The sequence below is a fragment of the Schistocerca nitens genome, chromosome 1 (assembly GCF_023898315.1).
Source record: "Schistocerca nitens isolate TAMUIC-IGC-003100 chromosome 1, iqSchNite1.1, whole genome shotgun sequence".
Taxonomy (NCBI): Eukaryota; Metazoa; Arthropoda; class Insecta; order Orthoptera; family Acrididae; genus Schistocerca; species Schistocerca nitens.
This window is the reverse complement of record NC_064614.1, coordinates 581248183-581260850: the sequence shown is the minus strand read 5'-3', so window position 1 is coordinate 581260850 and position 12668 is coordinate 581248183. Positions and strand designations below refer to the sequence as shown.

The following is a 12668-nucleotide window of genomic DNA, read 5'->3' as shown; positions in this document are numbered from 1 at the left end:
TAAACAAATCCACAGAAAAGAGAGAGCATACATTTATTATATCAACAATCCTATCCAGCTGTACACAATTTTCTCTCATCCGCCCCCCCCCCTTCTCCTCTTCCTGAAAAATTATCTGTAACTGACAATAAGAATGTGAAAAAGGCCAGTTCACAATTTAAGGTAAAATACAAAAACTGGTAAAGTACGCTTTAAAATCTTTTATAAACTGAATTCATTTATTACAAATTACAAAAAGTTTTCTTTACTGTAGTTTAATTACAAATCTGTGATATCCTAACTGAAAAAAATATAGTATTTTTTCTGTAATATACATAATCTGTACAAAACAATATTTACATTTCTTTAAAAGCATCACTAATGCTTATCTACATGCACTGATATACTTTATGGAGTGATTAGCACATGTTGTGGCAATTTCATTTACTGTCATCGCTTGCTTCTTTTTCTAAGTACTCTATCAAAGTTCTCTTGCTCTGCAGCATGCAAATTTCGTCTCTTGCTTTTTCTTTGATGAACATAAGGAACATATTCCTCAGATGATGGATGGAGTGGAGACGCTCCCAAATCTATCTCCTCTGATGGTGCATCCTTTACATCTACATTATTAGAAACAATTTCTTGAGGGAACTGACATGGTGTTTCCCTTTGTTCTGGAAAACTGGTGCCACCTGAAAATAGAAGTGTGTTTTAACACCTATAAAATATTTAAATTTCTTTTTCCTTTGCATAGTAAAAATAGGATAAAGCATGTCAACTACACATCAAGATCATATTTGCATTCACTACAGTTTTACAATCCAAATTTCAAAAATTATAAGCTAACACTGCCTAGACTACAGAGAATGTGTGTATGGGAAAGTGGGGAGGGGGCAAGAGGTTGTTTTAATACAAGAACTACTTTTAAAAAAATGAGAAACAAGAGTGCATGGAAGATATAAATGTCAAATATCCCTACCATATTCCTTCATGAAAAAGCACATGCACATAAAAGTTTTTAGTAATGATCTATGAACTGCCACTTAATTTGGTTAGGAAATGAAATGATCGTATGGCATTGTTGGCCGGGAGGCCCCTTGCGGGGAAGTTCGGTCGCCGTATTGCAAGTCCTTTTTAGTTGATGATGAAATGATGAACACAAAACACCCAGTCATCACGAGGTAGAGAAAATCCCTGACCTCACCGGGAATCGAACCCGGGACCCCGTGCACAGGAAGCGAGAACGCTACCTCAAGACCACGAGCTGCGGACTTTGGTTAGGAATAAAAATGTGACAGAGGTGAATATTGACTGTTATGGGCTTACATTGTAAACTGAAAGAGCTATGGTGAGATGACTGTCTATTTTTGTTACACTATTTGTTTGAAAAACAAAGAGGTTTTTTTCCTACTGTGTGATTTTTGGTCAGGTTTCCAGAAAACAAAAAACACACGCACACAGACATCTGAATAATATCAATTGCAAGAAGACTGTCATGACATATTTTAATTTTGTCAGTTGTTAAAGCAACATCATAGGTGTCCTCTACAGGGTAAGTCAATAATAAAAATTTCTGTGGTGCATTCTCTCTCAATTTCATAGATTACTTTCCTTAATAGGGAGTATCAGCTCAGGCCAGAACAGGTCAAACACAATTTTTGTCAGAGCTTGCAACATCACCTCTTCTGTGTGACAATGAACAATATTCTTCTTAAATTCCTTCCAATGAGTCCTGCTACACAACCAGCACAATATTTACACCAATCACAGACCCAACCCCATGTCCTCCAAATTAATACTTCTCCCTGCACCAATAATCCGCCCTTTCCAACAGCCAATCTGTTACCAAATTAAGGCTGGAAAAACCACTGCTTATACAAACTCCACTTCAAATACTGAAAGCAAGCTGTGTAGGTATGGCAGACACACAGTTGTCTGCTCTGATGAACAGCTACTGGTAAATACTTATTGAAACCAAAACAGCCCACCTATTTGAAGGATGCGATACTCTTGTGGTACTCTTCGTGTCCAATTTAGATCTGATGACTTAGCCCATTAAGAACAACATGCTGAATTTTGTCGGTGAACCAAGTTAGGCTGCAGAATCTATGTTTATTTCTACAGAGGAAATTTTTGATCCTAAGAAAGATCACAACCTGGCAATGTGAAATGTGGTCTATAATCTGAAAATAAGCAATATGTGCATCTGTTCGATAGGTCTTCTTGAAAATGGGAATAATCCACACAATTTTTCAATCACTTAAAACACTTTGTTCCTCCAATAGCTTCTTTTAGGAGAGGAGAAAGTTGTGTCACATAATCTGTGAAGAACAGTATATGCATCTCATCAGATACAGTCACTTTTCCTCTGTCAAGTGATTTAAGCTTACATACTTCCAGCATTCTGTGATGCTTGATAAGAGAAATCATATTAGTTTTCTGCACTGAAACAATTTCACAAGACTTTACATAAGACTTCCCCCCCACCCCCCACCTTGCTCTGCAAAATCTGACTTGAATTAATAGAATGTCCTTGCAGTGCTCTTTTTATGTTCATTTCAGGTTAGTTCAGCTTTTGTTTGCAATAAGGCTTTGAGTTCATTTAAATCTGAGATGAAACTCATTCTACTTATGCAGCAACTCTCTAACAGTGCTACAGAAACACAAATCTTTCCCATCTGCCACAACCTTGCTCGCTTCTTCATCCCCAGAGACAAAGGTTTGATTAAGTCTGCTCTGATAAACTGAAATCTTTTTCTTGCCATAACTGTCAAGCAAAAATATTTTCCTGTAGTAAAAAATACATTATGCCTACTGAATCGCACCTTTAGGAATCGATAAGTCTGTGTCTGTTAGTTACTAAGAAGTGTAATGTGTTGCTGTGACAAATTGCTTCTGTACCTAAAGGTGTTCAGAATAACCTTGCTTCAGTCCATATTCCTAGAACCTATGTTAATATGGGGCTCTTCCTATTACCATACTACAAACGTTTTGCAACTACAGCTCCTGAGGCACGTGGTCTATAAAAGCTTTCAATTAGCATGTTTGATCCAACATATATGCTTACCTTTTGTAAGAATACTTCATATTATGAATCTGTAATAACCTCACTACATAGGATCAAATACTTTACAGTAATAAATACACCTCCACCTTTGGTGAGCAACCTATATATAAATACACCTCCACCTTTGGTGACCAACCTATATAGTATTTATTCCAATCCTAATTTAACATTTTGTTGTGGTTCATTTCTCGTTTCAGACAACTAAACACACTTGTATTTGCAATGTGAATGTTGTCAGATGTAGGAGATATAAATAGAAAAAAACTTGCATATTCTGCTACTTTCATTCTATTATCTCATTATGGATCATATTCTGGAGTAACTCCTCAAACTGAGAAAAAGTTTTTAGAGGGCAAAAGCATGTATAACAAGACTCCTTTGTGTTGTAAATTCACGAACAGATGATCATGATCAGTTCTGGATATTAAGATGCAACCCAAATCATGAACCTTGCTTCCAACCTGCCTATGAGGCTAGCTGTTGTAATGAATTCAGGCAGCTGTCCACAGGAACTGGAGATCACTCTAAACCCAGATGGCAGATATTCTTAGTGGCAACATGAGCTATTATTTACAGTTGGCTGCATCCAGTGTCTTCAATAGCCAGTAGCAGAGTCTACTTTACTCCCCTGCCCCCTTTCCCAGTCTCACTTCCGGAATTCTGAGTGATGACCACATCTACTCCCCTAACATATTTAAACAATGGAAAGTCCAGAATAGAAAAACAACATTGTTATGGAAAGGATATATTGCTACTCACCATATAAGGAGACATTGAGTCACAGACATTCATACATGTTGTACAATTAAGCTTTAAACCAAAAGACCTTTTCCCAAAGTAGAAAACGTCCACACAAGTTGTGCTTATGTGAAAGTATGTCCGTTTTCTAATTTTGAAGAAGGCCATTTGGATAAGAGCTAAAATGTAAAACAGTCTTCTCATTGTGCCTGTCTGTGACTCAACATGTCCTCTAAAATATTTCTGTCTCTGAACTTTTGTTCTGTTCTTGAAAATCGTAATGCACATTTGTATTTTATTTATAACATCAGAACTACTATAAATGAACATAAATCTATACCTAGGAAATGTTACAGTTGTTTCACTGTGGCAACGATGACTACAGTCACTTACCTTCATCATATTCTAACAAGCTGATACTTTTCTCACTCTCAGCATCACTGGCATTACCATTTCTCAGAGTGCAGCTCTCTTGAATTTCCTCTACAAACATTTCTGGTGATGCTTTAACTTCTGAATAATCACTTCTAACTCTTTTTACTGATGATCGTGATGCAAACACAGGTGAGGCTTGTACATTTGCTGTATTACTGTCATTCCTACTATCTTTTATATCACTGTTTCTCACATATTGCGGTGGTGTTTTTACAGTTGATGAGTAAGGTGTTCCACTGACAGGCACATTGTCACCGACCAAATTACACGTATTTTTGGCAGCATGATCAGCTGAATGGCTTGCTTGATTCATCAAAGATGTAGAAGGAAAATTCCAGTTAACTTGGACACCCTCTTCAGGATCGTCATCATCATCTGAGTATTGAAGCTTCCTAGAGCACTTCTTGGAACTATTCTTTATGTCCACTTCATTTGTTATACTTGAGGTACTGCTACTCTCACCATCATTACTAGGAAGAATGTTTTGACCACTCTCCATTCTCTTGACATTGTTACCAAAACTGTCCTGATCACCATCCTCCAATACTTTCACAGTGTTAGAACTGGATGTAAGCTGTGCCGGCTTTTCTTGTTGCAGTCGCTGCTTTGCCATCTGTATTAAGTTTTCAAAACTTGATTTGTTCTTTTTCACTGTGTAACAGAAACATAAAACATAAATAAGAACCAACTTTAAATATAAACAATTCATTACATAGAAATAAAGTATTAAAGCTTGACAATTACTGTAATTACAAAACAAAATTACAAGAATTATTATTTTTTTAAAAAAAAGTACTTACAATATTCTCTGCGTATATCATCAGATTTCTCGTTATTTTTTGGAAATGTCTGGAATGCAGGATATGTATAAATTATTGTGATGAATTATAAAATGGAATCTGGAAACATATTCTTAGGATAGTAGTTGAAATAGATATTAAATCATACAACAAAAGTTACATGTTACAGAATAGAATTCGACGACTGAATAGTGATATGTTACAAAAGTAGATACAGAAATACATAAATAGCTTATGTCAACATAAAATAATTATAGTAGTAGGTCACGCATTAGCAGACAATTCAGAATGCAAACTTATATCCTCCTCCTTCAAGTAAAATATGATTTCATGACAACAGTTACCACACAGATGCTCTAGAGACTTGCCTTAATTTCTTCCTAGCGCTGAGTGTTTTCTTTTCATGAGATTTAACAGGGCAACAGCCATTGTAGCTATTCTAAGTATGCTACAAACAGGAGCCAATTTAATCTGAATGAGTTTAGCTAGTAGTTATTACCTTTCACTTTCAGGGTGTGCTGGCACAATCATAGTGCAGCATAATACCTGGTACTCAGCTAGATTAACAATTCCATTTTCCAGCAAAATATCTTGTCAAACTGTCTAATCACATCCTCTGTCAGTCATGGCAGGAAAACAACAGAAATCTCATGACATAATAATATATTTGGTGTGGTACTTCAGACAAGCCTTATTTTTAACTTCTGTGTCTGAAAGACAATAAAACTCCAAACGTATGTTCATATATATAGCCTGTTGCTAATGACTATGCAGAACACATAATGACCATCTGTAAGATTCAAATAAATGTCTGAGAGACTGAAAATTTACCCCAACTAGTCAAATGTTATTTACATCCATTCCTCAGACACAAATTTTAAGAGCTAACTGAATACGAAGGTATTTTATTCATGGGGTATAAGTGACATCAGCAAAGTAACTATGGTGGCAGCTAGAACTAACAACTGCAAACATCATATGTGCATCCTTAAGTAGGACAGCAGTAGTACATCAACAATTTTGTATCACGAATCCTAAAGGAAGAACAAACTAAACATCTCTAAATCAAGTGTTCACAACACTCTCCAGAATATTTTGAAGAAGAGAAAAGTGTGTCCAGAACACCCTGATTCCCGAACAGTAATGATTTGTGGATGACTGCCCCAACTCAATTGCAATGAAAAATACAGACAATTCTTGTCTGGAAAAAATCAAAATGTTATGTGCAATTTTTATAACATTCCAAAGAAAGACTTTTCTGCTGTTTCTGTATAATGATTCTGTGCATTGCACTTAGGGGAGAGGGAGACTATGTAGAACAGAGGTGGTCAATCCATTGATCACAAGCAACCAGTCGATTGCTATGGCTGTAAGAGCCGATCTTTCAAAACCTTTGTCCGAAATCTATTTAAACGAGCTGTTTTTGTAAAATACCGGTTTTGTTTACAATGAGTGTTTTGCACAGCATTTGTGGGCGGTAAATTGGAAAACTGTCTCCATCTCTTTCGTCTCCAACTGCATTCCATTGTCATTAACAAACTTTAACTTGATGCATTGTGCAATGATGGGAGGGGTGGGAGCAGAACATGCTCTACTTCCAGTAGGCAACACAAACCTCTGTTTTTGAGTTTCCAAAAAACAACAATGAGCACAATGGAGATAATTATTGGTCAGCTAAATACTTAATGTTATCCAAACTGAGATTGCTGTTTGCACTTACATGTCAAATAACCACCTCATCACTTACTTTTGAAACAATCGTGATCAAAATAGCAGAACAGTGCACACTTCAGTGACAATGCAGTCAGCATTGGCGAATAGTATGCTGTACAGTTGGCAATGATCATCTTCAAACCCTACAGCACGAGGTCTCCTGACCATTGCTGAGAACTACAGATAAGAACTAGGGAGTCCAAACGCCATGTTATACTTCTCATTTAGCAACATGTTTGTGAAAAATGAGTGCAGCTAAACACAGGAAAACATACCACTTCCATGCTGAGTAGAAGAACAGTTTTTCATTACAATGCATAAAGATAGGTCCGTATGTCTGATATGTAATGCTACTTTAGTCATACCAAAATGGAAATACTGAACACCAATTTAGTAACTTATCATCAGGGACAGCTCAGCCCAAGACAAGAACAACCAACAGCATTTCACAGCATTCAGGTCAGGTTATATGATGTCCTTCACTTGTTACTTTGGAGGTTCCATGATGGATATCACCATATTTTGTTGTTTCTGTATTATAACTTGCGTGTTATGACAGTAAGACATTTCAAGGCAATGGTGCACTGAAGATTTATCAGAAATGTCACTCTTGGTACGATTTGTTACAATTAAATGTCGGTTAACGATACATCAATGGTATGGCCAGCTACAGGGATTTTGCTGCCTCATGTGGAATTTTCTTGCCCCTCCCCCTCTTTTCTCCCATCGAGTCCTCATCCTTCACTTTCAGACAAGTCAACCTTTTCCACAATGCCACTCATGCATGACGACGTATTTTCACATATCACACTTACTTCTATGTCTTTTTCACAGGAGTAAGTCTTTAACACCACACACAAATATGGAGCACCAGTCAGTGAAACAGAAGTAAAATATCAGCAATGTACTACATTTTGAGTTATAATTCCAAAATAAATTATGCACCCTATTATTAAAATCTGTCCACTTTTTCTCGTGACCTGAGCGGAGGGTAGCATGAGGCAAGAGACCACTAACAACCCACACACCTGAATACAGCTGTTGATCTGTGGGGGTAGTACCTCTGCTGTACAAAGTGGAGGTCCTAGGACAGTGAGTCACTTACGTATAAATGCTTTATTTGTTTAAAAAAAGTTTATAAATTGCCAGTGCTCATTTGATGTGTCCACAGTAATAAAGGAAAATTACAGTTCTGAAAGCACTTTCATTTACTGCAGCAAAAAGTAACAGTTATATTTTAAATAAAGTTGGAAAGCAACCAGTGTGAAATGCAATGAAGATGGGTAAACAGTTTATGTAGTTCAGTTTCTTCAGCTTCAAAATAAGGTTTGATACATTTCATCCATACCATAATATTACTATCTACTGATTATGGCTTCAACACCAAGAAAGAAAAGGTGAATGAGAGAAATTTAAAAGAAATTATAGACAAAGCAGAAAAAATTAATTTAGAGGAGCATGACAATGAGAAGAGCAATGTAAATGGTATTAATGGCAGATCCAGAGGTGGGCTGGTGGGGAAACACTGCACTACATCGTTCCACAGCTAAATACCCCCTTAATCACAATGTCTGGATTCAAAATACTAGTGCACGTGACAGGCAGTGCATATTTTGCTTAGTCTTTATTTATTTATTGCGAAGTGTTTTTCTCGGTGATAATGTTATACATATTTAAGAAACTGTTATGCTATTATATGCTGACATTTATCTTTATTTCTTTACTATTGACCTCAGTAATGCTTTGCAATTACTAAATGTCTATGGGAGTTGGGTATATGTCCTAATCTTTTTCTTCCCCCCTTTCTGTGCATATCTCCACCACCCACCTCTCTCTCTCTGTTCATCTCCTCCTCCTCCCCCTCTTTCTGTCCATCACCTCTTCCCCACTTCCTGTCCATCTCCTCCCCAACTCTCCCTCCTCCCCTACTTTCTGTCTATCTTCTCCTCCCCCTCCCCTATCTGTCCACATCCTCCTTCCTGCTCCCTCTCCTTCTCCATCCACCTCCTCTTCCTCCCCCCTCTTAACTTAATCCTTGCTCATAGTTGCTGCCAATGAAACTCTGATTGGGAATTGAAGTTGCTTCAAAAGAACACACAAATCAATTCGGATCACTGGTGTACAGGGCATGAGCAACCTCTCCTGCTGTTGATCTGTGGGGGTAGTACCTTCAATGACGGCAGTTTGCATAGTTTTAATCTGCAAAGGGGTAGGATTACAAAGTTTCGAACAATTTATATTCCACAGAAACCATAAGCTGATAAGCCATAAATACAACTTTCATGTTTTCTGTTAAAAATGACTGCAAGGAAGAAAATAAAACAGGACATGGTTGTGTGTGCAATTTTTTTTTAAAGTTATATATAAGGAGAAAGAGTATATATGGGGAAAAGCAATTTGTTTCAAGGTTTAAATGCCCTACTTTCGTAGTAAAAACTGACTGTGAGAAAGATAATGAAAATGCACTTTTTCATAGCACAGCATTTTCTATCTCGCAGTCAGTTTTACCAGAAAACCAATACATTATTGTTTAAAAATATACATCACCTATGTCAAATTGAATGTTTATTAGAATAACATGTAAAAATATGAAGTAAATTGGTCAATAACTCTTCAAGATTTTGGGTAACAACGTTAAACAATGTTTGTCTTTATATAACAGCACAAATTTGAAGTAAGTTGGTCAAGAACTTTTCGAGACTTTTGCTAACAACATTAAAGAAATGACTTGTATTTATATAGTAGTATAGATTATAAAGTTTTTTGCTTCTGTAGGGGCTTTCAAGCTGACAGTTTGGAAGCACTGTAACAAATACAGAGTGAAGAAACAATGTTGCACTTGGTGGTTGGCATACAATTTCTCAACCCCATTCAAGTCAAAAGTGTATCTAACAAATAAAAATGCAATCTAAAAACAAGGCTCTGGAAATGCTGCAACTGTGTGCAGCACGGCCAAGAACAGGTAGCGTGAACTCTGCACTGTGCCGGAGCTATCCCAGTAATTCAGTCAGATAAGGCAATGCTGTGGCGAACGGATATGCAGACTAGCCAATGTTCAAGTCACATTCATGCCAAACATTTTCTTTTTCAGTTAAAACATCCAACTGTATCCAATTTAGGCCTCCACAATGTGGTATCTTGAGCACTTCTTTCTGTTACTCTTACCATTATTTAAACATTACACTGAGGTGACAAAGGCCATGGGATATAGATATACAGGCAGTGGTAGTATCACATATACAAGATATAAAAGGGCAGTGCATTGCTGGAACTGACATTTGTACACAGGTGATTCATATGAAAATGTTTCCAACTTGATTATGGCTGCATGACAGGAATTAAGTCTTTGGATGGTGAATGGTAGTTGGAGCTAGAAACAAGGGGTACATTTCGGAAATCATTACGGAATTCAGTATTCCGATATCCACAGTCTCAAGAGACCAACAGCAGCGGTGTTTGTGCGGAGTTTCCAGTGCTAACAGACAAGCAACACCGTGTGAAATAACTGCAGAAATCAATGTGGGACATAAAATGAACATATCCATTACGACAGTGTGGAGAAATTTGGCATTAATGGGCAATGGCAGCAGACAACTAACAATTGCCTTTGCTAACATGTTCCCAAGCGTCATGGAATTTTTATGAATGGCAATGGGCCATGTTGCTGGGCCACAAATGTTCGCAATCAGTTTGAAGAACTTTCTGGCCAATTTACACAAATGATTTGGCCACCTAGATTGCATGAAATGAATCCCATCAAACATTCATGGGACATAAGCGAAAGGTCAGTTCGTGCACAAAATCCTCCACTGGTAACACTTTCACAATTATGGACTGCCATAGAGGCAGCTTGGCTAAATATTTCTGCAGGGGCCATTCAAGGACTTGTTGAGTCCACAGTATGTCACGTTGCTCCACTACACAAGGCAAAAGGAGGTCCGACACAATATTGGGAGGTATTGCATGACTTTTGTCACCTCAGTGTAAGACATAACATGAACTTCTTACAGACATAAATGACCACTTTGTTTTGTCCATAACACAAATAAAGCCAATAGAAAATAACAGTGAATACAGTTAACACAGTCTATATCCAATGAGGTACAAAAAACACAATACGTAGACTACACTAGATTGCACATTACACTATGCACTGTAATTCCATTCTGTACATTTGATGTCCAGGCTTATCTTCACAGAGCTGGAATGTACATGTACTAGCAATTTTTACTTGGAGAAGATGTTCAAGGAACCACATTGCATTTGCAAATGCTTCGCCACTCACTATATCATACTTTGCTGGACCCTACTCAACACACATGCATACACCGTTGCCAAAGTGGCATGCACTTCAGCCATTAGGTTGTGTACACCCATGGTTGGAGTGCTATAAACTTGTTCCTTTAAGAGACCCCACAAAAAAAAATCAAGTGGATTAAAGTCCGGGGAACATGGAAGCCAGAACATTGTACCTCAATGACCATCCACCTCCCTGAATACACTTCATTTAAATAGTTACACAGATTAATTCGAAAGTTTGCTAGTACAACAGCATGCTGAAACCACAGCTGTTGTCAAACACGAAGTGGAATGTTTTTTAATATGTCAGGCAAATTATCACAAAGAAATGTATGATATATGGGTGCTTTCAAGTTGTCTGGCAATAGGTAAGGGCCCAAAAGCACTCCTCCCACTATTCCAGCCCACAGGCTTATGCTAAGTGTGCCTGAAAGCTTCATGGGTGACATGGGTTGTGTTCCGATCAATACTGGCTGTTGTGAATGCTGAAAATATCTTAATGAGCTGAGCTAGATTCATCAATCCATATCACGTAAACTGTACTCGTCGAATGCGGTCTTTCGGCCGCTGGTGTTGAGTTAACATGCTAAGGTATGGATGCAGTTTTTCATCTTGCAACATTTCAACAATCAGTCTTTGAGACATCTGGGACTGTCATGCAGTATCAAGCTACTTCGCCAAGATGACTAGGGAATGATTTTAAGAATCATGTCCTCTGTACATTACTTTCCCAAAGCCACTGCTCAGGTGACGAAAAACATTCTTATGGGGATGTGCCTCCGAGATTACCGTGCAGCATATGCATGGGCGGCAGCAGCAGCTTGGTTACTGGATGCACCCAGTACAAGAAGTTTATCGACATATTCATCGATTGTGTACTCCACTGGCAAGCCACCCTACATGAACTTGACTGGACCATTGCATGGTTAGGAGACATACGCAAGAGGTTTAATAGGTCCCACTCTCATGTGATAGGCTATTGTCATGTGGCAAAATGGTGTCCTACTTACAAACGACAAGAACTAGGAATGGACATCTAAAAGGTGAAAATTGAACCTGATGATGAATCGAACCTTAGTTCCACAGTGGATGTGGGTTTGATGTCCCAGCAATCTATTCACTGTGCTACCATGGCCGGTATGGTAGTGTGGAGTGATACACATTCCTCTGTAAATTCCAATGCACTGCACGTTGTGACTTGTCAGCTTCATGTTTTCATACATTTGTTTTCAAAATGCACCTGATCTGATTTTCCTAGATTAACCGTTGTCTTGTATCTTTGCTAGATAAACTTGAATGTGGATGAGAAATCATATACCAACCTCCAAGTGTGGCATTTTTTCTTCACCCTGTTTGCCTATATTAAACGAGGTATGAATGACAAATGGGAGTTGAAGCACAGCCAATTTGTGCAAATTGATCAGTTCCTTTTGCAAAAGATTTTAAGTGGGCTGAAATTAACGCTGAGCTAAAAGCAGAATTTGTTAGTGCACACTTCAGATTTTAGGTGCAAAAACAAGCGAAAAACGTTTTTCTGAGAGGTTTTTGAACCAAATAACTTGTACGAATTTGTTCAAGCCTTGTACAAAGGTAGAGAAATAGATCAAATAAAAAAAAAAAAAAAAATTTTATCCAGT

At 37.7% G+C, this 12668-nt stretch overlaps 1 protein-coding gene across 9 annotated transcripts in view; it reads right to left on the bottom strand.

Moving 5' to 3' along the window:
• Window positions 1–232: 232 nt before the first annotated feature.
• LOC126255401 (E3 ubiquitin-protein ligase RAD18-like) overlaps window positions 233–12668 on the bottom strand; it is a 105491-nt gene continuing 93055 nt past the window's right edge. For 7 of the 9 annotated variants that reach the window (XM_049955392.1, XM_049955396.1, XM_049955391.1 and 4 more), the window contains 3 exons: window positions 5020–5068; window positions 4178–4870; window positions 234–671 (listed from right to left, as the gene is read on the bottom strand). In XM_049955392.1, coding sequence (XP_049811349.1) covers window positions 430–671; window positions 4178–4870; window positions 5020–5068 — 984 coding nt within the window. In that variant the 3' untranslated portion in view covers window positions 234–429. Of the gene's footprint in view, window positions 672–4177; window positions 4871–5019; window positions 5069–12668 lie in introns of all 9 variants that reach the window. The other 2 variants (XM_049955398.1, XM_049955397.1) reach the window with 1 other exon arrangement.